This window comes from Lutjanus erythropterus, chromosome 14 (assembly GCF_056507025.1).
Source record: "Lutjanus erythropterus isolate fLutEry1 chromosome 14, fLutEry1.hap2, whole genome shotgun sequence".
Taxonomy (NCBI): domain Eukaryota; kingdom Metazoa; phylum Chordata; class Actinopteri; order Lutjaniformes; family Lutjanidae; genus Lutjanus; species Lutjanus erythropterus.
In genome coordinates this window covers 8,651,850-8,677,023 of record NC_139330.1, presented here as the reverse complement: position 1 = coordinate 8,677,023, position 25,174 = coordinate 8,651,850, and the positions used below count along the sequence as shown (strand labels likewise).

General features: G+C 37.7%; 4 protein-coding genes across 4 annotated transcripts; 3 read left to right on the top strand and 1 right to left on the bottom strand.

Annotated features, from left to right (window-relative positions):
* Positions 1-859: 859 nt before the first annotated feature.
* LOC146315174 (glycine N-acyltransferase-like protein 3) lies at positions 860-4,742 on the top strand. Its single transcript, XM_084735912.1, has 5 exons — positions 860-1,302; positions 1,415-1,522; positions 1,624-1,744; positions 3,806-3,938; positions 4,050-4,742. Exons 1-5 carry the CDS (start codon positions 1,228-1,230, stop codon positions 4,447-4,449), a joined length of 837 nt encoding a protein of 278 aa, XP_084592038.1. The 5' UTR covers positions 860-1,227; the 3' UTR covers positions 4,450-4,742.
* An 805-nt stretch (positions 4,743-5,547) lies between these two features.
* On the top strand, positions 5,548-8,439 carry LOC146315173 (glycine N-acyltransferase). Its single transcript, XM_084735911.1, has 5 exons — positions 5,548-5,725; positions 5,911-6,024; positions 6,120-6,228; positions 7,807-7,933; positions 8,040-8,439. The coding sequence occupies exons 1-5, from the start codon at positions 5,654-5,656 to the stop codon at positions 8,437-8,439; spliced, it is 822 nt and encodes a 273-aa protein (XP_084592037.1). The 5' UTR covers positions 5,548-5,653.
* Positions 8,428-12,479, bottom strand: mgme1 (mitochondrial genome maintenance exonuclease 1). The gene is made up of 5 exons (XM_084735910.1): positions 11,783-12,479; positions 10,291-10,528; positions 10,071-10,203; positions 9,841-9,971; positions 8,428-8,709 (listed from the first exon to the last, which is right to left on the bottom strand). Exons 1-5 carry the CDS (start codon positions 12,291-12,293, stop codon positions 8,685-8,687), a joined length of 1,038 nt encoding a protein of 345 aa, XP_084592036.1. The 5' UTR covers positions 12,294-12,479; the 3' UTR covers positions 8,428-8,684.
* Positions 12,480-13,216: 737 nt separating this feature from the next.
* On the top strand, positions 13,217-24,342 carry snx5 (sorting nexin 5). The gene is made up of 13 exons (XM_084735938.1): positions 13,217-13,377; positions 15,276-15,380; positions 15,500-15,610; positions 16,049-16,170; positions 16,304-16,427; positions 16,827-16,922; positions 17,024-17,129; positions 17,226-17,301; positions 17,487-17,526; positions 17,636-17,722; positions 19,824-19,983; positions 20,100-20,185; positions 22,758-24,342. Exons 1-13 carry the CDS (start codon positions 13,342-13,344, stop codon positions 22,806-22,808), a joined length of 1,200 nt encoding a protein of 399 aa, XP_084592064.1. The 5' UTR covers positions 13,217-13,341; the 3' UTR covers positions 22,809-24,342.
* Positions 24,343-25,174: the final 832 nt, after the last annotated feature.

Here is a 25,174-nt window from a genome sequence, read left to right as displayed (position 1 = left end):
GTAAGGTCCAAGCTGAGATCAGTCACACATTATATGATCAAAAAGTAGCAGGAAGGAGAAATTTTCTGGATGTGTTCATGGATGCTATTTTGATAATTATTTGATTAATAAAAAGTGGATGTTTGTATTGCCACAGAACTACATAATCACCCATAAAGCTTTTTTTTTTATTTACCATCAGCTTAAGCTTTTTCTTTGCAGACACCAGTTTTCTATTTTATTATTTTTCAGAAAGGGTTTAAAGAACTTTTGTGTTTCTGTGCTTTCAGCATTCCTATCTGTCATCTGACATTAAGGTTTGCATCATGTGAAAAGTGTAATTTAGGAAGGAAAAACTGCTTTTTGATGAATAATTATGAAAGCCAGTGATAAACAAGCACACACCCTAACTCACCATAATGACAAATAATGTGAAAAAATAGTGACTTTGTATCTCAAAATTATGAGAAACTTAATGACTCAGTGTCTAAAAATTTCTTTGTATCTCAAAAATAATGACGTCAAAATGAAACATTTTCAAAATAAATCTGAGATAAAAGCCGTTTCAGATACTAAGTAATTATTCTGAGATGCTGAGTCAATATTTGAGATAAATCATACATTTAATGATCAAAACGTAGCAAGAAGGAGAAAAACACCCTTTTTTTTGGATGTGTTCAGGATGTTTTATTTAGATATTTATGTGATGCAGTAACAGTCAAAGTTTGGACACATCTTCTCATTCAATGTTTTATCCTTATTTTTATTTCTAGGATTCATACTGGAGACATAAAAACTATGAAATATGTAATTATGTATTAGGTAACAAAAGAATGAAAGCAAGGAAAATACATTCTCTCTTCTCTCTACTGCATTACAAAGAAAGATTTAATCACAACGTCGTTATTAAATATGATTGGAAATAATGACAGCGTGCGAGACCTCTGATATTTTAGATTCTTCAAAGTAGTCACATTTTGCTTTGATGACAGCTTAGATTTTAAAGCTTTTCTTTAAAAAAGAAAGAGAAAAAAGAAAGGAAAAAAGGCGAATGGGCAGCGCCTGCAACTTCTGACTTGTATCGTCAAATAAAGCTTTTATTTTTAAAAGTCAGACAGGAAGTAGCTCAGCGTCCGGACATGACCTGAAGTGACTGTATTCGGTGATTTATAACCTGTTTTGGAGGATCGTGTTTTAAACAAACAGGCGAGGTGAAGTGCAATGTAATGGAAATTTTGCCACCCAAACATGAAGGTCCTGAATAAAGACGAACTAAAGAGAGCTGAAGAAGTTCTGCTAAAACTTCTTCCGAAGAGTTTGAAGGTACTGTAGACATCTGCAAGATATTAAAAACATATCCTCAGTATGTTAACATATAAACATAATGTAGTTCTTCTTATCAGCTACTGTAGCGCTATATATTTTATATTTTTAGGTATACGGTTACCTGTATGGAATTAACAGGAACAAACCAACTACACTGGAGGTAATTGTTGATAAGTGGCCAGACTTCAGTGTAATCATGTGCCGACCTGACCCCAAGGTGAGTTCACGTCCATCTGGAGAGTTAGAAACTGTAGCTTTACCAGATTGCATGACACTAAGTACATTTTGATTTTTCTTTTTTCTTTGTTTACTTCACAGAATAAGCGCGCCCTGGAGTTAGTGAAAAAGTTGAGCTACTTCAGCACAGATGAACAGAGTTTAAGGAAAATGCTGACAGAGGAGAATGCAGTTGACTGGAGCACTCATTTCATGTTTGCAGGTAAGTTTAGGGCACTGATTGACACCTATACGGGTTAATTGCTGCTGTTTGTAACTCAGTGGTGTAATACAAATACATTAAAATGTACTGTACTGTACTGTTCTGAGCTTTTAAGATTTTACACATGAAACATACAGGATGATGAACTCATGTATTAATATTTTTTCAGTGAATTATTCACAGCTCGTATGCTGCACAACCAATCTCTGTACCTCGGTGTATGTACAAAGGTCATCATGTTGTTTTTACAGTAGCCCAGAACAGACAAAACAAACAGTCGTCATCTGCACCCTCACCACTGGATGCCATTAAATCGTACACACTGGTCCTTAAATGCATAACTATTAATGTGATTTAATAAATGGCTTTGTTGAACACTTTATTCTGATTGGTCAGTTGTGATATTTTAATGTATAATGTCTATTATTTCTGAATAGCAGACTGCTGCTATGGACATATGACTGACTATAGACTCCGGAGAACTTAGTGGACACAATAAAATAATTTTAAAATCAGGAAAAAACATTTTTAAATCAATATTTAATGTCAGATGATTTATCTTCTAGTAAGTGGTCATGTAATAAGTGGGTCATTATTGCAAAATAAACCCAATAAGGGTGATGAATCACCCTGAATTATATTATCATTTGTATATAAATAAAAATTGCCTCCTGATTATTTTTAACTGGTTAACATACTTGGGGAAACTGGAGGCTTGTTTCATCTGATTTCACGGAGAATCCGACCCAGTGGCAGACAGAATAACTATGTAGAAACAGCTGATCTTCTTGTGAACGGTCCTTAATTTACTAAGGTCATATAATGACTGTTACATAAATTGAATTGAAATCTTTATTTGTCATTACACAAGTGCAACGAAATGACCTTTGGTTACGACCCGTCCCAGAGGACACAGAAGCACAAAGACAGTACGAATAATTGACATGGGAGGACAGGGACAGGAGGACCACGATGCAGCCGATCCTGGCGCTCCGCTTACTTAGATGAAAAACAAATGAAAACGGGAGGGGAGGAAGAGGGGAAAAAAAAGGCAAATCCCAAACTATGCACCTGTTGAGGGGGGACACAGTGTGAGATTTGGAATAAAAAAACACCTCAGCACAAGCAACAGTTAAGACATTATAACAAGACTCGGACACCTGCACATGTGGGTGGGGGGGGGGTCACAGCACAGCTCTTACACAGAGCGCTGCCCTCAACCTTCGCCTACTACGCCGCATGGGGGAGGGAGGGGGTGAGGGGCCAAGGAAGGCGTTGAGTTAAGGGTAAGGGTGAATGTCCCAGAAGGAGGTTGGGGTTGGAGCATCTTGTCTGCAGAAACATCCAGGAGAGTGGAGAGAAAAGCGTCCTTGAGAAGGCCGTTATGTCTGGGAGCCAATGGAGATAACAGACGGGCCGACACTGGAATTTTCCTGTCTGCCCTTGAGTCTCTCTGAGTCTCTTGGTGGCTTGCTTCAATATGTCCGAATTGGTGGCCAGATTCAGCCGAACCGAGCTGACAGCTTCTCCAAGTTGGTACCCATCTCGCGAAGGAGCTCAGGAAACGCATCCAGTTTGCGATTGAGCTCACAAATCGCTTGAGTTTGAGTGCTGGCAGCCCTGCACATTCCCTCGTTCAAGGCGAGCAGCTTGTCAGTTGCCGCCTGTGTCTTTCTATTTTTGCAATAAGTCAGGAAGCTGCTAAGACCAATCAGCAGAAAGCCTAAAATCATAAATCCAATTATGTATGCGTCTTCAACATCCTCCACGGACAGGACAGACAGACACACAATCCTCCACTTCTCCCAGGAGTCCATCGTGTAACCGGCTGCGAACGTTCCGTCGGGGCAGGCGGGTTCTCCTTTACCTATCTTCATTGTGGAGAAAATTTGGTCGATTGCATTGAGAGACCAGCTGACCAGATCCATAACCTGGTAAAACCTCCTTAGAGTAGCTTTAACTATTTTAATTAAATAATTAAAAGATGTGAATACCTCCTCTATGATGATGAAAAGGAAAAATAACAATGATATTAATGCCTGAATTGGTTTTATCCTGCAGGTTCTGACTTTTCCCATGTCCCCATGCTCAGAGAAGTGTCCTCTGACAGAGAAGTCAACAACAGAATCTTTACTTCAGTGCATCTTCTCTGTTTGCCAGACATCAGCCTCCTGCACGCACCAGCAGTTGACAGGTATCATCAGATAACTAAACACACCATTACATATTTCATCTAAATCTGCATCAGAGAAAAGTAAACTTTCTCCGTTCACATGAAAGGTTATCATGATCTTTTTCTCCACAGTGAACTGGAATCAAGGATTTCAACTCTTAATCTTTCCCATGTCGACTTGGTGAACAAAACCTGGAAGTTTGGAGGGGACGAGAAGGGTTACAGGAATATTACAAACTTCATCAGCAACTTCCCGACATGCTGCATCACTGACGGCCAGGGTCAGCCACTGTCCTGGATTCTGGTGTACGATTACTGTGCCATGGGCCTTTTGTACACTCTGCCGGAGCACAGGAGCAAAGGCTACGCCAAAGTGCTGGTCAGCATCCTGGCCAAGCGACTCCACGCTGAGGGCTACCCGGTGTTCTGCTACATAGAGGAGGAGAACGAGGTCTCCTACAGGCTGTTTACAGGCCTGGGCTTCACTGAGGATCCCTCATACAGGGCAGTGTGGCTTGAGTGCGACATTTGATTTTTCAACCATTGTGATCTCCAACAATTCTTTGAATTCACACTTGAAATTTTAAAAGGGAAACTTTGCTTGTAAAGTAACTGTAATTATTCCTTGTTATATGTTATAATCCTGAAGGGGTTTACTTTGCACTTATTACCTGCTCACTGTACATTATCATGCTTATCACATGGTTGCTTACCTCCTAAAATCCATAATCTGATACAAGATATAAATTTGAAAATGATTTTATAGATTTAAAAACAAAATCTGTTGCTATTTAACAAAGCTGTGTAATAAAGACATTTAATACACACATTGTTTTATTCCTGTTTCAAAGAGAGTAGCTTTTCACATTACTGTCAAAGCTTCAAGAGGTTTCCACACTTCTGAAACAAGCTTTAAAGAGGCAATATATCCTTTTAGTACCCAGGTTTACTCTCCTAGAAATCTTTTGAAGAACATTTTTTTGAGGAAAGGGTTTGTCAAGGATTCTGTAGAATAAGGGATCTATTAAGAATCCTTTTCATCCAAAGAACCATTTTTGGAAGAAAGAGTTCTTCCAGGATTGTTGAAATCCTGGGAGAACTCTTTTTTTCAAGGGTTTGTCAAGGGTTTTTTGTGCCATAAGAAAAGGTAAAGAACCACTGCCATAGCGAATTTATTTATTTATTTATTATGATAAATTTAATTTCATTTATCATTGTGTTACCCAATAAGAACAGGTACAAAAAATAAATTTAAAATTATATGTTTCTTATTATATTTATTATATCTTAATACTATATTATTTGCTTATTTTGTAAATCAAATTCTTCTGTAATGCTAAACAGCTCTACTGCATACTAGACAGAAATGTGCAGGTTTTTCGTATCTAGAAGGGAACCCCAGACCTGCGAAAAAGCTCTCGCGAGGGTTATCATGCTAACCCAAACCATGACTTTTTCCAAACTTTCACCAAGTGATCCTCGTCCGTAAGCCTATGAAAATCTTAGCCGCAGAGTTAAACATTATAAACATGATTCATATGTGCAAGCGGCATGTTTAAATTTTAAAACGCGTACAAATCTCGCGAGAGTTTCGCAAACCAAGCGTTCCCTTGGCCAACAAAACCAGCCGGAAGCGTTCCCTCAGACTCGCATGCAAACTTTCAACACTGTAGTCCGGACCGCGGTACATTTTTTCGTTATTAGACTAGAAAAATAATACTAGATATAAACATACCATGGAAATTACCGGAGAGCAGCTGAAAAGTGCTGAATCATTGCTGGGAAGATATTTACCTCAGTCACTACCGGTGCGTTCAGTCAGCTCTACTTTCACTTACTCTTGCAATCTCTTTTAGGACGATGTTGAATAATATTTTCTTATTTTTGTTTGTTCGTTTTTCTTAACAACATCATTGAATACATTCACTGCCTTAATAACTGATCAAACCGTTTTGGGGATTACAATTAAACGATTTATTTATTTATTTTTAAGGTTTATGGCACTTTGGTGCTCAGAAACAGATCAATCAGATCAGACCCTGTAAAGTTTTTCGTGGACAAGTGGCCAGATTTCAGTGTCATTGTCTGTAAACCACAATGTGAACAAGTACTAATCTATGTGTTAAATATACAGTATGTATATGTTTTTTTTTTTTTATATTTTTCTGCAATGCATATACAGGCTCTTTATTTTTCTTACAGAAGGGTGATCTCTTCAAAGACACCGTGGTTTTTGCAAAAGATGAAGTTATTCTAGCTGAAATCATGACAAAGTCGTCTGTCATTGATTGGACCAGATACCTTTGTCTTGGTAAAACTTGTGTTCTTTTCAGTCTCGAGTAATATTTATCTTTCATTCTGTACTGTAAGCAGGGGGTCCCAGCAGGTTGCAAAAAAGACATTTTTAGAACAGGTCAGCCTTTTTTTTAGTTTTTGAGATAACAGCTAAAACGCAATGTTTCAATATTTGCTTGAGGTCAACAGTCCACCTGCTACCAAAAAAAGTTGCCACTAAACATTAACTTAGTTCTGCAGGCAATTAACACTGCATTAACACCAGTGAGAGTGAATAATTTATTGATCTATAACACTTAAGCATGATAAGTTTTAGAAGGATTGTGAAATTTTTAATTTGTTGTAATATGCAATGCCCACTTTAATCACTTATTGTCAAAATTCATGCATCAATTGGGGTCTGACTCGAGCTTGTGCAAAACAATTTTTGTACAAATACATGCAGCCAGTTAATGAGATTTAAACTTTTTGCATTTGTGTATTCAGTAACTGACTACAAGTACCATGTTCCTACATTTTTCAATGACATGACACATTACTTTTGCACCGCTGTCTTTAAACTATACATTTCTCTTAGAGTTTTATTATCCAAGCTTTAATTGCATTCAAAGTCCTTCCATTGTTATGGCTTATCATTTAGTTATCTGACAGAGAGATGGCACAATTTTCTGCTATATTTCCACACCACAAAAAGTTATGAGTACAAAGTACCTTAATACCATTTCAGTATCTGAATGATTAAATGGCCCCCGTCAGACTGAAGTGCTAGTAAAGCTACACAGCAGTGATTTGGGGCAAGAATTCTGAGGAGAAGAAGATGGAGGAAGTAGAGGAAGATGAATAAAGGAAGAGAAGAAGACAAATGAGAAAAAAGGAGAAATAAATGAATCTGTCTACCTGGACAATAATTATATAAAATGAAAATTATGAAAATGACCAATGAAAATTGAAATGTTTTTTTAAAAATAAACATTTTCTTATCATTTCCATATTTGGTTAAAGCAGCAAAGAGCCACTCCCAACCCTGCACCTGTGCATGTTTCAGATGTTTCCTTCTTCCAACACACCTGATTCAAATGATCATAATAACAACTTATTCATTTGAATCAGATGTGTTTCTGCAGGGAAACATCTAAAACATTTTTGGTGAATGTTGCAAAGTGATGGCACGCACCGGCTAATTTTTAAGAATTTTCCAAGTTTTTAACCTCAACTTTAGACAGTTGTTGTAGCATCACCATCTCCACACGACCCCACAATAGTTTCACGAGCGGATTCATATCAAAAGAGAGCAGACTCTGTCTATTCCAATATGCCTATGTAAAAATATCCAAAATATCTGAGCAACTTTGTGACATTTCTTTATCTTCAAAACACATCCACATGGTTATAATCACTTCTGATAAAAGGAATCACTGGAATCTTTAATCCTGTTTAAATAATATATTTTCCCAGAAATAAAATAAAATACAAATCCCAAATTCACGTTCACACATTTATCATTATTATTATAATTATTATAATTATTATAATTATTATTATTATTATTATTATTGTTTAGTAAAAAAAAATAACTGCATTACTTCTGTCCAAGGAATGGATTATGCCCACACTGAAACAGTCAAAGCAGTGACGACAGAAAAAGATGCGCCCAGCAGACAAGTGTCATTGTGTCACATGATGATACTGGAGGATGTGTCCAAACTTCCCTCAGTAGACAGGTAGAGCTTATACATGTCGTAATATAAGTGTCCAGTGTGTGACAACATCATTATGTTAGGTTTTAATAATTCATTAATAACAGGTTTCTGCTCTGTTTTTCATCAGCTCAGAGATCTCGGTCGGCTCTCTGGATGTATCGCACGTCGGTTTGGTGAATAAGACCTGGAAGTTTGCGAAGAACGACGAGGCCGTCAGGATGATCCGGAACATGCTCGCAAACTTCCCCTCATGCTGCGCGCTGGATGCAGAAGCGAAGCCTGTGTCCTGGATCCTGACCTACTCGTCAGGTGCCATGGGGATGCTGTACACCCTGCCAGAGCACAGGGGGAAAGGCTACGCCAAAGTCGTGGTCAGCGCCATGGCCAGGAAACTCCACGCTCAGGGTCACCCAGTGTTCTGCTTCATTGAGGAGGAGAACAAGGTCTCCTACAGGCTCTTTACAAAAATGGGCTTCACTGAAGTTCCCAAATTTAGAATGACTTGGCATGAAATCAATGATCTTTAAATGCCTCAAAGAAGGGCGATACATATTTGTAAAATATTCTAATGAACTGAATTGTTGTGAGCTATTTAATGTGCTTTTGAAGCACAGAAAAAACCTGAGTTGAACTGAAAGTGCTTGTCAGAAATTAGGGTGGAAAGGCTCGTGCCACTGCATTGGAACGTGTCGTATTTTCAGTCCAGGTTCAGTTGCCTCAAACTAACATAACCTGCTTCATGGACATGCCCGTGCAGATCACATATTTCATCTCAAGCACTTGATGCATGGCTGGATCTGAAAAGAACAGAAAAAAATCTTTTGATGCACATATTAATTAACATATGTTTAGAAAATAACAGGAGTCTTTAGTCATCAGATTTTATTTTTTTTAATTAAAAGGAAAACTCAGCACTTTTCATGTGGATGTCGAGTCAGTGTTGATGGGAAATGTAGTTCACTGAAGCAATAAATTCGTCAGTGTGCCACAGACCAGGGATGGATCAATTCCATTTTTACATGTCCGATACTGATATCGATACCACAGCCTTGAGTATTTGGCGATACAGATACCAAGCTGACACCGTCTTTTTCCTTCTCATGAACAACTAAGCTGTTAAATATACATTTTGGCTCATTTATACAATACTATTTCTTCTTTATATTTAAAAACATCTTCACACAGAGAACTTTTAGCAGCGTTTGTGATTGGTCAGCAACATTCAGACATTCATTAAATTGCCTTCTGCTCTTTTGCCTTTGGAGCTTAAAAAAACACTCCACGCAGCAGTGATGATGCACTGCTGCTGCTGAAGTAATGGATGATAGTTTCGGCTACTGGATCATTTTGGATTTCTTTTCCTTCGATATCCGATCCAGTGACTTTGGCCAGTATTAGACTGATACCAGTACTGAATATCAGATCGGCTCATCCCTACTATAGACCCTTTTTTGGCTGATGTCATGATTACATCACAGTTTTAGCTGTAGGCAAACACCAGAAAAAAAACAGTTTGCAAACAACGTAGTGAACCTGAATTCATGTTTGTCTCTTTTACTCTCTCTTTAACTCTGTAAAACATACATCTTGTCCAGTCTTTCCACTGCTTCAGCAAACATCAGCTCTGGTTTGGTTAATATTAATCCTTAATTCACTGTGTTTGATGTAAAAACTGTCTGGTTATACAGGCTGCTTTACTCTCGCTCATCCTCTGGCCAACAGCAGCATCCTGAGCCAGCATGTTGACGTTTTAGCGGGTTGAAAAGAGGTCATTCAGCCTGAATATCAACCATTTTTCTAACCAGGAATCAACTCTGAAATCCTGACTGGTGCTCACTGGGTAATGACGACACAATCAAACAGCATGGATATGATTTTATTTATGAATAAAATCTATGATTTATTAAAAAACTGTGTGAGTGCTTTACCTCTGTTCTGTGAACTGCTCCAGACGAACCAACCAGGTGTTCCAGTACTCCAACATCAGCTCGGAGCTCAGCTTATGAGCGTGAGCAGGTGAGCCATCCTTATAGGCTACGACAATCAGTCCATTTTCAACCTGCAGTGTGAAAAGATCAATGAGGTTAACAGTGGAATACAGCAAACATGAGATATTTACTATAAATATATAACCTGTAACTTGTGTAACTGTCTGTACCTGGTATTTGTAGTTGCCATCACTGTTCAGAGCTCCAGCGTAGGCTGCCACCTGAACAGGGTTGTCATATGTGTTGCTCAGGAATGGTTTGGGCTTCTCTGAAGTCTTCCAGTCAATAACACACAGCACACCCCTGCAGATAAAAAATGAACTGTAAGCATAAATGAAGGTGGTGAGAAAAAAAATCCAGTCTGGTTAGTCCGCAATTCTGAATGTTTACCTGTAGCGAGCGACACAATCAACGATCCCCACATAGTTGAGCGCGTCGTGTGTCACAGTGCTCTCAATGGCTCTCACTGCTCTGACGTCCTCCAGGACGTGAGAGATGCTCTCCATGTATCCCTGAACCTCCGCTGGGTACTCTGGTGTCTCTGAAGGATTTCTGTTCTTCCATGTTTCTCCTGACGTCAGAGCGTCCTCCACAGCTAAATGGAACAGCTTCCCTTGTCTGAATAAATCTGATTGAACACAACAACTGTCGGTTACTTTTCAGTTTGTCCTCCAGCTTCTAAAAATAGCCACATTATAGATACCACACCACACTAACATACCATATGACAAACATTTGATCATGTAGTAGGAATGGACAATATTGACAAAATCATATTCACTGTATCTTTGACCAAATACACAAAAATTGTGTTAATTCTGTTGGGGTGACTATTGGTGCTTTCACAAAATATTAAGACAATTAGATTTTTTTTTTTTATAAATAATCATCACTAATCATGGCTTAACAATAAGGACTGTCTGCTTGCTTCACTTTTTTCTGTTTATTGTCATATTAAACTGGTTATCTTTGGGTTTTACGCTGACAAAACAAACATTTGTTCTGACATTTTATCGAGGCTGCAGCCCTAGATTTAAAATGACGATCAACTTTAGTTTTTGTTATTTTATAAACACTAATAAATGGAACAATTTGTACAGGGGAAAGTAAAATTGTCTTTGGGCAATAACATGTTTGACACACTTGGGAAAAGTAAAAAAAAAAAAAACTTGAATAGGGATGCACAATGTGATTTTTTTTCAGCCAATACCAATAACTACCTGTTTCTCATAGCTAATACCAATAAAATAACTCATATTTTCACATTTTTTATTTTAAGATGTTCATTTAACCTGTACTTTATGCACACCTAAAGGTAAGAATGGAGAGGTGAGCAGAGATTGATAATTTAATTTTAATTTTCCACAGCTCTGACTTGACAAAATCTAATTGGCATCACTATTACAACAATAACAAAGAACAGTTCTTGAAATGTTCAGTCAGTTTTTCAAAGTTCATCCAAAAAAAAGCATACCTTAGATTTTGTAGAGCATGTTGTCTAAAAATTCTAATTAAATTCTAGCTGATATTTATCATCTAATATAAACAAATTTAGCTTGATAGGTTAATATGGGCTGATCATTTATCCAATCGTGTATCCCTAAATTTGAACCCTGGGAATGGATTCAATAGGTAAAGGTAAATACTGGAAAAACTAGAACAGTCTGGTGAGTTCAGAAAATTGCTTCACTTTTCCATAAAACAGCTTTTAAAACCGTGAAAAGGCAACATTTATGCCATATCGTGATATAGCGATATCCAAAATCTAAGACTATATCTTGCCTTATATCACAATATTGGTATAATATCGATTTATCGCCCAGACCCACACCTCACCGATTCGATAGCAGGTTACATTATTGTTATACTGTTACAAACTCACTCTGACTGTACTGTTTGAAGCCTTCCTCTCCCAGCTCTGCGATCATCTTCCTCTTCCACCTCTCCAGGTAGAAGATCTGATCAGGGGAAAGTGTCTGCTGAAGGATGCGGGTCACACTCGGTGCTGAAGACTTCCCCCGGTTTAAAGCAATCCGGGATGGAGGTCCTGACTCTGGCTCCTCTGTTTCTAAAACCTCCTCGCAGTGCGAAAAGGGATGAAGAGTTTTAGGTGTCCTCATAGTTGGTCCTGATGAGGGCGTCTTAGCCTTGACAACAGGTCCGTACATGTGCTCGTCCTCCACTTGGAGGGTCTCCGGGGTTTGGGAGCTGACCCTCGATGACATGACAGACTTCACCAGAAATGAGTAGCGCTCACTGTCCACAGAGCTGTACGGGCTGGGTCTCTTTCGGGAGTTTAGGCAATGACAAGCAGAAAAGTTGTTCACAGAGAGGGAGGTGCATTGAGGGACAATGATGCCTCCAATGGACACCACGCGTTTAAAAGCGAACATTCTGGGGACTTTTACACAAAAAGCTTGGATGACTGTAATGTATCAACTGTCAAACTACATGTACATAAAACGGTTTCAATGATTTCACCGTATATTGAAGAGTTATGTCCTCAATTTGGTGACGGTACTTGCCCCAACATGCTCCAAAGAACTCGGCGGACGAAAAACAAGTGTTTCTAAACGGCGCGCCTCTACTGACGCACAAACTTCCGTAGCTAGAGACGTATCTGGAAGGGAACGCCAGATTGGCGAAAGATCTCGTGAGAGCGATCATTTTAACCCAAAACATTATCTTTCTTTAACCCTAATCAAATGTGTTTATGTCCCTAAACACATTCACATTTTAACCACAGCGTTGACACGTAACTTATATGTACAACGTGCAAAATAAAGAAACAAGTGTACAAAATCTCGCGAGAGTTGTACAAATTTTTGGTTGCTTTCTAAACACGGGCCGTAGCAGGCATTTCCGGGCCATTTTTTCTTATTTCAAGAGCCTTTAATTTCGAATAGTGTTAGGTGTCGTTATGGTGTCTATCCCTTATTGATCGGAAATGTTTCATTTTTAATTTTAAAAAAACTTCCGGGTTGTTTTTGGTTTTGTTTGTGACGATAGAAAATACATTACCCACAATGTGCAGTGTATCATTGAAATACATCCGTGTGTTTATTGACTCGGTTGTAGTCATTCGAGTTACTTCCATTTATTTTTTCTGCTTATTATACTTCGTCTGTTGGTTAGACAATGATAACGAAATGCAGTATTGTTGTCCACTGCATAAAACTATTGTTAAAAAATGTATAACTACAGTTACAGAAAGGTGGTATGATTGACTCGGATATAAACCAATCATAGCATTGGTAAATTCAATATTGTCCAATCACATTCACTTTAAGGCTGGAATTGGTTTTTCACTGGATTGGGGCGACAAAAAACGATTTGACAGCTCGTCAGGCAGCGGCTAGCGGAGGGAGAGCTTCCTGCACATAGTTTTGTTATTTGGATTGTTGGCCTATTTTTGACACTTCTATCAATTTCAGTACCATCATGACATCCACTATAGACGAAAGCAATAAGGAAAAGGTAAGTTTAATGGGCTCTGGCATGTGAAAAAGTCACCTCCGGTTGCATTTAGGACTGTTAGCTAGGTTAACTGGCTAAGTTATTACCGCTAACTTGTACTGTTTTCTGTCTACACAACGCTAGCTTCTGGCTAAAGCTAGCTAACGTTTAATCGATAACGCTACCAATAAGTGGGTTACGGTTATTGAGAGTGTCAATCTGTGTGTATGCAGAAAAGTGTTGCTAATTTGCTAATGTTGCCTAACTTGCTAAACGTGTTAAAACATGCAACGGTTAATTGTTAACTGCACTTTAACGTTGTAGTAAACGTTAAAGTTACAGGAAAGTAACATACCTCTTAATGACATTAGCCTAACTAAGGTATTTCTTTTTCACTCCATTAAACTACTATACTGCAGAAATGTGGACCACTCTGGCCTGTGGCAACTCAGTGGAGTACAAGATGTGAGCTTGTCCAAAGCAAAATAAAATTTTCAGCAATAAAATCACCAAGATTTTGCCAGAAATTCCTTACAGTTGGGCAATGGCAAAATAAAGCTTTAGCTGGATAAAATTTATGATGTATTGTGTTGTATTGACTATAAGTGGGTAAAGACAAATAACAGAATAGCAGAACAGTTTGGTAAATTAAGCATATTACGTCACTTTACTGTAATGCAGCCTTTAAAACCAGGAAAAGACAACTCATATTTCATTTCATGATATAACTATCTATCATGAAAATCTATTATGATAATCTTATTAAGATAATGGCAAAAAATCCATAATCATAAATGTATTTAAAGCTAGGAAGCCATGCTGTGTCCTCTGTAGTAAAGAATTCAAGCAATACATTTATTCACTCCACAACTCAAAAAGCAATTAATACTATAACAACTGTACAAAGTTTTGTACATGTAAGTGTTTCATGTTTCTGTATGTCGTGAATGTGAGAAATTAGCATTCTGGCAGGTGTCTAGCTAACTCTTTCATGGCAGGTTCCTTTTTTATGATGTGTTTACTCAACTTTATGGTGATTTTGGATGGAGGATGTAGTTTGCCATGCTGTTGAATTATATTGTGCTGAGAAGAGTTTCTAATATTTTGTCCATCTCATCTATAAATCAGGTTCGATTACAATCTACAGCCTCAATAATGACCACAAAAACAACAGTAACTGAACATTATATCCTTCATGATAGGTGCACCCAATAAACTTGAGTGTAAGGTGTATTCTTTAACCAGCATGAGAGTAAATAGTGAAGGCTATGTTTATTCATATTGGCATAACAAAGCAGATCTACAAAGGTGTGGAAGTAAGAGCAGGACTGGACTCTGTGTCTGTTGTCAGATCCAAAACTAATTGCCTCCAGACTTTTTTACCCAACACTTCAAGCTCTAAACTCATGGAAGAATGATTTGCAGCACTAGACTTTTGTGCTTCTCTGAATTTCTGAGGGTCCCTGTACACTTGAGGAAAAAAGTGTCTTCATGAGCTCTGTGGATTGAGACTGTTCCTGGTTTCACATGTTTTTCTTTTGTGTATCTTGACCTCACTGTGAGGGCTCTCCTCTCAACATCGTAGCTGCTAACTGAACTGTTATTGTCAAGCTAGAGGAGACTCCAGACACTGATGATTTGTATTGCTGGCTTAGTTATGAACATTGACTGATGAATTACAGTTATTGGAGTTACTGAACCAGTATTCAAAATGCAACAGTTATGAGCTGTGCTTAATTAATGTTTCTGCTACATGCAGAATAGCTTCTTACAGTTATAACATCAGAGGCAAACTGTTGGATCAAAACAAAATAAAGTGAATAATATGGAGGTTATGATGAAGTCATAAGATGAGAAGATATCACAGAAAATCAGCTGGCTACATTTTTTGGTTACCGTAATGTTTTCTTTCTCCTTAGATTCGCTCAGTGTCTGTGGATCTAAACAATGATGCCTCTCTTCTCATTGACATTCCTGATGCACTCTGTGAAAGAGACAAAGTCAAGTTTACTGTCCATACAAAGGTACACACATGTTTTTCCAACACACTAACTTGCTTCTAACCGTTAAGACATTGTATAAGAGTATTTGCTGATAATGTTGTTGTCTTTACAAACTACTATAATATTACGTCTCTTCCCAGACCACACTTAGCTCTTTCCAGAAGCCGGAATTCTCTGTTCCCAGGCAGCATGAAGACTTCATCTGGTTACATGACACTCTGGTTGAGACAGAGGACTATGCTGGACTTATAGTGAGTTGGGCTTCTTGCAAACATTATTCTCATTAGGGATATGATGATCAATCATTAATAGATTAACTGCCATTAAGAATTTACCTGATTAAAAATGTATAAATCTAGAAATGGAAATAAGTGGGCCTCATTTGACATTGTTTTTTTGCTGGCAGGGATATTTGTTGAATAAGTAAACTCAACTATCAGTTAGGGAAAATGCACAAAATTTCCAACCTTAATTCAGACAACTAGACAGTATTATCTTTATTATTGCCACTTTTCTTTGGTGCCTGTGTACTCAGTTTAAATTTGTGTTTGTTGTTATGTGCAGATTCCTAAAGAACACTTATCCGTTGAAAAATATTTTCACAAAATTGTATTGTATATTACACATTAAGACAATTTTACCGGTCATGAATTTTTAAGTAGTTTATTTCCTGCTTTATTCATTCATAGATTCCTCCAGCGCCTCCAAAGCCTGACTTTGAGAGCCCGAGAGAGAAGATGCACAAACTAGGCGAAGGTGAAGCCACTATGACCAAGGATGAGTACACTAAAATGAAGCAGGAGCTGGAGGCGTGAGTGTGACACTCAAACAAAACAGTCCACATTGTATTATATCCTTTGGACAGTGTCACGTTAGATCCTTTACAAAAGCTTCTTTCTGTGTCCATTATCTTTGTCATATGTGCTCTTTTCTTTTATTTACAGTGAATACCTGGCTGTCTTCAAGAAAACTGTCCAAGTGCATGAAGTCTTCCTGCAGAGATTGTCCTCTCACCCCATTTTAAGCAAAGACAGAAACTTCCAGATTTTCTTAGAGTATGACCAGGATGTGAGTTTCTCATAATGCTGACTTCCTTTCCCGAGTTGTCAGTTGGAAAGAGAGGAAGTAGTGTTTACTGGAGACGTGTGACACATGGCTTACATCCTGCTGTGATCAGCAGTTATGCTTATCTGTGTAGTCTTTGTCAGTTACTGGCTGTAGTGTTTGCTAACAGAGCGTAGCTAAAAGTTAAACACTTTATATAGTCAGGTACTAGTCTGATAAAGGAGCGTAGGCTGCATGTTTTTGTGGTCACATAATGATACAAAAAATGAACTATTGGTACAGTCACAGAGCTTACTTCAGTTCCTTCTTAGTTCCCACAGGGTCATATAATAAGCTTTAACAAATAAATCATATTCCTCTCACAGATTTAATATGTGTCCTTTTTAATTTCTGACATTATAGCTCAGTGTGAGAAGAAAGAATGCCAAGGAAATGTTTGGAGGATTCTTTAAAAACATGGTGAAATCAGCTGATGAGGTCCTTATCTCAGGAATAAAGGTGAGGCTTCTGCATACAGAATGTACATGACAGCATTACAAATGCAGTGCCATAACCACATCCCCATTTACCTTCTGTCTGTGTGTTTGTTACCTCCACAGGAAGTCGATGACTTTTTCGAGCAGGAGAAGACATTCCTGCTCGACTACTACAGCAAGATAAAAGACTCCACTGCCAAAGCAGAGAAGATGACCCGTGCACACAAAAGTATTAGATGGTTTTAACATTACTGTCATATTAAAGAGGAATAAATGAATTTATGTTTGGAATTTGCTTAGTTTTGATCGCTGTTTTCTGTTACAGATATTGCGGATGATTACATTCACGTCTCTGCCACTCTGAGCAGTCTCTCTGCTGATGATAGTACAGCAAATAAGAAGTGAGTGCAATGTGTAATTTAATGATTTTTATTTAGAGGCATATGTGGTGCAACAAATCAGAGCTTTGACAGTTTTAAACAGCTAGCTTGTGGTGGTATTTACTGCTAATTGTATAAAGATACATCTTAATAAAAGACACCACTGCAGAGTTTTATCATGTTATAGCTTTACATTTTTTTCTCAGGCACCTGGAGAAGTTGTCAGACCTGTTTGAGAAGCTGAGAGTAAGTAGAACTTCAGTTACCAACAAACTGAGGCACCTCTGTAAATATTTGTCCTGATGTGTAAATACATCACGGTAACTACTTGATGTTTTTATTTGTGTCCCCACAGAAAGTGGAGGCAAGAGTAGCATCTGACCAGGAGCTGAAACTCACAGAGCTGCTGAGATATTACATGAGAGACATCCAGGCCGCCAAGGTGAGACATGTTTATCTTCTGTCTTCACACAAGATGCACAGATTCACAGCAGACTCCCTATGCAGTATGGAAAAGTATGGAATTAGATTTTCAGTTTCCCACTGTGTGAAACAGTGCAGCCCACAGCGAGCTTGATGTTGTTAAAAGCAAGGCAAGAAGTACAGCATCTGACTAAACACACACACATAGAGCTCCCTTTATGTTTAGTGCCTTACAACTGAACAAAATCCAGACATCCATGACCAGATTAGTTTGAAAGAAAGTGTGGCAATTACTTTATGTAGCATCACAAATAGCCAAATATTAATGTGCTATGCAGTGATGTAGTTATCATAAAAGTAAACAGACTGACCTTTGTCTGTGAGAAAACCATAGGCATTCCTTTATGGCTGTGTTCATCATCATTTCTGTGGACACAGTGAATAAACAAGACTAAACAGACACTGTGAAAATTAAATCATTTAACTTTATTCAACTAGTTTTCAGCCCTTATTTATGAAAGAGACTAAATAATATCAGAATCAGAAATGCTTTATAGATCCCTGGGTGAAATTGTTCAAACATGTAAATACATATGTGCATTATACTAATGTATACAACAATATAGGGGAAATATTATAATATTATTAATATTATTTATTTAACATTGTAAATGGACAATTGACTGCAAAATCAGTAATACAAAAGTTTCCTTTTAACTGTAGTGCTATTTATCCATCTAGGTAGTTGCAGTGTGAGTTGCAGAGTTTTGGAAATATTGACTGTAGAGATGTCTGCCTTCTCTCAAATATAATGAAACTAAATTACACTCAGCCTCAGGTGCTTTAAGTTTCAAAAATATACATTTGACACATACAACACCATTGTCTCTTTCCAGAAATCATGACCTGGTTACTCAAAATAATCCACAGACCTTGTTGTTAGCAGTTTTATGTAGGAACTATTTTCTTCTGTGTGGAAAGAAAGTAGTTCTGGCAGATTTTACCATAGAAAGAAAATAGTTCCTACATGAAACTGCTCACAACAAGGTTTGTGGATTATCCTTAGTAACCAGGTCATGATTTCTGGAAAGAAACGTTGCTGTTGATTTTTTTTTTTTTTATTTACTTTTGGCGCTTTGAGCACCACAAGCCAAGTGCATGTACTTCCATTGTATTGGAGAGAAGGCAGACATCACTAGAGCCAATATCTCCAAAACTCAGTGACTCGCACCAAAACTATCCAGATGGATAGCACTACAGGTAATAAGAAAAATATGTATTTATGATTTGGGGTGAACTGTCCCTTTAAGGTAATATGCTACAACTATAGTTTCTGCGTTGAAGTAGTCAATTTGTTTGAACTACAGTACTTAGCTACAATCTTCTGGCAATTATTTGGCAGCAAAGTAGCATTCGTGGTCAGAATGTAACTCCCATGTTAAAAGCTGGATTTTAAATCCATTTATTTATATAATAAACGTCTGACTAAGTTTCACAATTTGAGTCAAAATTTTGTATGAACACTGAACTGTGTTTCTTGTTCATGAAGAATCTGTGCATCATTTGTTGTTTTCATATTCAATTGGGAATTCAATTTCAGAAAATTAAAAAACATTCATTATTCATCGATGAATCCAACTTAATGCCACCCATTCCAACCAGCCAGAACAATACAAAACAAACAAACACTCTGCTGAGTAACAGAAACCAGGACTCAGTTTTAATCCTTATTGTCCTTTATAAGCAAATCTTGATGGAGATTTAAGGCTAATTATGTAGAGAAAATAATATGCATGACCCAGGGCAGCAAAGCAGACAGTTTGCAATCAAAGTGCAATATGTTCATATTTTTATTGTATTCAGCATGAGGTCCAATTAAGTATCTATTCAGATTTAAATTATAGCATTGCAAGAGCATTAATAAGCCCTGTAAGTGCATGTTTTTCTTGATAATTATAATTGTCTGCTCTTAAAATCTATTTTTTGCAAACATAAAATTAGATTCTGAATCACCAGATGCTGAGCTTAATGGATTATTAGAGCATAAATGAAGTTCACTTTATTTAGTTTTTCTTTTTCATTCTTTTATTTCTCACGTTGTATTTTCTGGAACATTTCAGGACCTTCTATACAGGCGAGCTCGGGCGTTAGCTGACTACGAGAACTCCAACAAGGCTTTGGACAAGGCTCGGCTGAAGAGCAAGGACATTCCCCAGGCAGAGGAGCACCAGCAGCACTGCCTGCAGAAATTTGACAAGCTCTCGGAGTCTGGAAAGAAAGGTTTGTGTATCCATGCGTACGAGATGCAGGCTCTGTCTGTACTTATTTCTCTGTGTGTATAATGGTATGACTATGCAAGCCATTTTTTTTTTAACTGGACAATGTTATCTTCATAGAACTCACCAGTTTCAAGGGCAGGCGTGTTGTGGCCTTCAGGAAGAACCTCATAGAGATGGCTGAGCTTGAGATAAAACATGCCAAGGTGAGCTGCACAATACAGCTGGCTGCTAATGCTAATGCTCAAACCGATCAGCTTTATTTTTTTGTAAATATACACTTATTCTCAATTTGATGCCTGCAACATTTTCCAAAAAAGTTGGGACAGGGGCGTGTTTACCACTGTGACACATCACCTTTTCTTTTAACAACACTCTGTATGTGTTTGGGACCTGAGGACACAAATTGACACAAGTTTTGAAAGTGAAATTCTTCCTCATCCTTGCTATATGATTTCAACTACTCAGCAGTCCAGGGTCTCAATTTTGTGCTTCATGGTGCTGAGACAGATCTGGACTGCAGCAGGTCAGTCTAGTACCTGAACTCTTTTACTATGAAGACACACTGTTGTAACGTGCAGAATGTGTCTTGGCTTTGTCTTGCTGATTTAAGCAGGGATGTCTCTGAAAAAGACATCTGGACGGCAGCTTATGTTGCTTCAAAACTTGTATGCGTCTTTCAGCATTAATGGGGCCTTCACAGATGTGACAGTTACCCATGATGCCATGGGCACAAACACACCCCCATACCATCACAGATGTTAGCTCTTGAAGGTAGCACTGGTAACAATTTGGATGGTTGATTTTTATCTTTAGTCCCGAGGACAAGACGTCGATGAGTTCTGAAAATAATCTGAAATGTGGACTCATCAGACCACAGCACACTTTTCCACTTTGCATCAGTCCGTCTCAGATGAGCTCCAGAGACGTCTGCAGTGTTTCTGGATGATTCTCTGAATCTTGTAGATGGAGACATCCATCCTTGCATTTTGTGTTGAGAAATGTTAATAATAGTTCATAATACATTCTGACACTTTATTTTGTATTTCACACAACCGTATCACACTTTTCTTGCATGTAAGAAGGACCTTAAGTATGAATGATGTGTTAATACTCTCACTGCCAGTTTATGTGTGGGAAATGTTTGTACATCTGGCCCCAGATGTTTTTGCATCTGTTGGTTCACAACAATTTTGCAATTGGTTGAGTTTATAACAACTTAAACCTGCTGTGTTGAATTTTACCTGCAAAAAGAAGATTTTTTTATTGCATTTGCCATCTACACTGGTCTGTTGTTTTCTAGCTGGTCAGCATTGGTGTGGTTTGGCTTCAACATTTAGTCATTTGTTGAAGTGAGATATTTAAGTGGCAAGGTGCGGTTTGAAACCACACAAAATGCTGCCAGTGTGTTAGTGGAAGTTGTAAACATCAGATTATGTACAACTCAATTTTCACACACCTCCTGTCTCTACTTGTTACACTGCTTACACACTGAGTAGACAAACTTACCCTTGAATCTTCTAAGAGATAAAATTATAAATCACAGTAAAGGACATTAAATTAGAGGAGAAATCCAAATTGATTTATTGTTTTAGCTACCTGTTATCCATATCTGTGTATACATGATTATCATATTGTCCAAGTTTATAATAATCATCAGTTCCAATCTTTATCATTTCAGTGAATTTCCGCCAGTTTTATTTTATTGAGTTATTTATTCGTATCCCCATTGGCCTCTACCAAGTTACCAACTACTTCCCATCACTGTTTAACAGAGATGGAAAGTAACTAAGTACAAATACTTCATTATTAAACTTAAGTACATTTTTCAGGTGTCTGTATTTTACATGAGTATTTCTTCTATGACAACTTTCTACATTTACCCCCTACATTTGACCCCAAATATCTGTACTCTCTACTCCTTTCACTTTTACTTGAGTAAAGAAGTTGAATTAGTACTTCTACTTTTTAAAGTCTTTTTTCTGCTGCATTTTAAATGTAGGCCTAATCTAAAGGATGTGCTTTGTCAGATTCTCACTTTATGATCAGAGGTCTATAAGTAAACAATATCTTATCTGTTTGATCCATATTTTCACCTTCAGTTCCTTACACCTGCATTTTATTCCCGTCAGGTTACAGCTCATGAATATATTTTAAAATTAGATGTAACATAACAGTCAGATTCCAGCACTTTATTCTCCATTAAGGAAAATCATGTCTGGTAACTAATGAATCAGTAGACTACGCTGAATGAAATGTAATAGTGTTAACTTCTTGTCTCTTTTCTCTACTCCTCTTTTGTCATTATCCGCATGGCACACATTCATATGTCTAGCTCTGCTAGATAAAATGGACACTCTGCCTCTTATTCACCTGTTGCCATGGTGAATCATAGAATCTGAGCTCCATTGATGATGATGGCTTTCATGCAAGCACTGAACTTCGAGTAGATTGAACTAATTCTGATCAGCCGTTCTGAGTTTCTCATCTCATGTAAGAGAGTCCAGGATTAGAGTCAGATTTTGTTAAACCTGCATTCTGAAACAGGCCCCTGGACACAGTGACAGTGTTTACGGTCCATGACATCCTTGTGTCTTTTTCAAAATCACCCAGCAAGCTTATTGGCTTACTAATAATCAGATTAATGGTTTGAGCAGGTTTTTGCAAATGCGTGCATTATTTTAACTGGGATATGAATCTGCGTTCAAATGTTTTATTTGTTGAGATATTGACTCCGTTCATCAGGAATATTAACACTGTTTTCTCCTGTCTTCACAGAACAATGTGACTCTATTGCAGGGATGCATCGACCTGCTCAAGAACAACTGACATGTTTTCAAGTATTCCTGTCCCACCATCACCAAGTGACCAGTCATAGCAAATGGAAACCTGGCGTCCCCGGGGCCTTGCATGGACGTGAATCTAAGCCCTATTTCTGCTCCCATCCATGGGTCTGATGCCACTTTAAAAGCCCTGCGTGTTGTTCGCAGAATGTCTTCATGTTTACAGAGTCCCCGTCTGCTGGTCCATGGTCCATCCTTTTCCATTATTTATGGAGGTCTAACTCAATGTGAATGCCTTCTGAGAATGAGGCTGCCAACATTAAGGTCTTCCATTCCTGTGCAGCACAAATAGAGCTGATTTAATTATGTTTCCCTAATTTCTTGTTTACTTATTTTTACATTATGCACATAATATAAAATTTGCCTTTTTGATCTTATTTCTGCCTCCATAAATTCTGAATCTAACCTCCTCTCATGCACACTTTTAAATATCTTTTTTGAAAGGCTGCAAGAGTGTTACCCGCATTGCCATAACCTACGCTTTATGCTTCGTATGCTTAATCTGTTGGTATGCTTTTTTGTTTGCTAATGGGACCGTTTTACAGAAGCAAAACTAGTGCCTGAAAAAAAAAACATCTTCATACTCTGCATTCCCGGGCTCTGACATTAGGAGTATAACCAAACCAACCCTTTAGTTTGGACACTCATGATTGACTTAAAAGATAAGATCTATCATCTTCAGGTTTACTAAAATAGCTGCTCTTCACCTCAGGAATGGACGAGTTGGATCGGTCCCCACATTCTTGTTAGTTAGAAGCGTCAGCAGATCCCACAGTTATCAAAGGTGCACATTAGTTTTGCAAATACGGATGAACCATAGACGATTTCAGGAAAAGAGTTGTGAGGAAAATAAAGGGCCATCCACATCAAGATCTGTAAAAAATATAGTTGTAAAAATCTTTCAAACCCAAGTGAATGGAGGAGTCCAGGCTGCAGCTTTATAGCTGAGGTGTGACCTCCTCCATCCGCTTGAGTTGGAACAGTATTTTCATAGTTATAGTTCTTGGTGTGGATGGACCTTAAGTGAGCTATTTGAGCACCTAGCATTTTTATCAAAGCAAAATCAACATTGGTAATGACTGCATTTTGGTTTTATTTGCACTCATAACACCCTGGCACTACATGCAGTATCACCTCTGCAGCTTCTGCCCATTCACTCGTTCCTTTTCAGTGTGTAATTATTGTTGTTTTTTTCTCTATTTTGCCCTAAATTCCCCCCCTTTTTTTCAGTGGGGTCTCATGTAACAGACCTGACATATTTACCAGATCTTCTAAACAGTTTGTATATTTTAAACAGTTATAAAGAAAAAGATGCACTAAGAGGATGAAAAATACTAAAATACAATCATGACCAGGCTCAGCGGAGTGTTAAAATGCATTATAGTTTTATAAGAAATTGAATGTATTTCTAATGGATTCAAACTGTGTGAATTCCTTTACACGATGCTTTTCTTACAGAACATTAGCATTTTATAAATTTGTAATAATGGCATTGAATAAATCCTACAGTACTTTCCCAATCTGTGCCATTCTGTATTTGTCTGGAGGGTTTCTTTATTCTTTTTACTCCCAACAAGTTCTCTGTTGTATGAAAATACATTGAATATGGGACCGTATTCACAGATTCTGCAACACTGTCTTCCTGTCAAACTCCAGCAGTGTTTTGTGGACTAAAAAAAACAAACCTGACCTTAAATCATCATGAAAGTTGGTCGATAATGTCTGCATTTTCATTTTTGGGTGAGCTATTCCTTTAAGACGCTTTCTCCTAAAGTGCTAAGATGCTTCGTGAATAATTTTTGACTTCATCTACTCTTAACTTAAAGGGAAAATTCATGGAAAACATCCACACTCTTACAATTTTTCCTAAGGATGTCATCACTAGGAGCAACCCTTTGTTCTAGGAAGCTTTGTGATTATGGCCCCTGGGATTTGAGAAACATGGATCACCATTTTTCATAGTTATATATTTTATGGACCAAACAACTAATCAAGAAAATAATCAAAAATTAAATATCAGTTAGTTGCAGCCCAAATTACAGCACTTTCACAGTCTCATATTGCAACAGTTTACTTGATTTCCACTGGATGTTTGTGCATTGAAGGCTCACAAAAGGACAGTCATGAACACAGTGGGCTTCAACCCTTAATGTCAAATATATTAAGTACTAAAAGATATGAACAAGTAAATATAATAGCTATCAGGCTACTGCACAAGTAGGCCTGTTTTCAAACATTTTGTACGCTATTTTTAAAGCACGGCTTACAATTTATTCAAGAAATGTTCTTTACATGAATTACTCATCTTAGAGACTAAATTCTACCAATTTTGTCTATTTTATTGCCATTATC

Bases quoted from the DNA above. Each gene is read 5' to 3' on its own strand.
- LOC146315174 (XM_084735912.1), top strand. From the start codon at position 1,228: ATGAAGGTCCTGAATAAAGACGAACTAAAGAGAGCTGAAGAAGTTCTG. The intron at 1,523-1,623 runs GTGAGTTCACGT...TTTACTTCACAG, and splicing joins TGTGCCGACCTGACCCCAAG to AATAAGCGCGCCCTGGAGTT. The intron at 3,939-4,049 runs GTATCATCAGAT...TTTTCTCCACAG, and splicing joins CACGCACCAGCAGTTGACAG to TGAACTGGAATCAAGGATTT.
- LOC146315173 (XM_084735911.1), top strand. From the start codon at position 5,654: ATGGAAATTACCGGAGAGCAGCTGAAAAGTGCTGAATCATTGCTGGGA. The intron at 5,726-5,910 runs GTGCGTTCAGTC...TTTATTTTTAAG, and splicing joins ATTTACCTCAGTCACTACCG to GTTTATGGCACTTTGGTGCT. The intron at 7,934-8,039 runs GTAGAGCTTATA...GTTTTTCATCAG, and splicing joins AAACTTCCCTCAGTAGACAG to CTCAGAGATCTCGGTCGGCT.
- mgme1 (XM_084735910.1), bottom strand. From the start codon at position 12,293: ATGTTCGCTTTTAAACGCGTGGTGTCCATTGGAGGCATCATTGTCCCT. The intron at 10,529-11,782 runs GTGAGTTTGTAA...GTGTTCAATCAG, and splicing joins CTTCAAACAGTACAGTCAGA to ATTTATTCAGACAAGGGAAG. The intron at 9,972-10,070 runs GTACAGACAGTT...TTCACACTGCAG, and splicing joins ATGGCAACTACAAATACCAG to GTTGAAAATGGACTGATTGT.
- snx5 (XM_084735938.1), top strand. From the start codon at position 13,342: ATGACATCCACTATAGACGAAAGCAATAAGGAAAAG. The intron at 16,171-16,303 runs GTGAGTGTGACA...TTTTATTTACAG, and splicing joins ATGAAGCAGGAGCTGGAGGC to TGAATACCTGGCTGTCTTCA. The intron at 19,984-20,099 runs GTTTGTGTATCC...TTATCTTCATAG, and splicing joins CTCGGAGTCTGGAAAGAAAG to AACTCACCAGTTTCAAGGGC.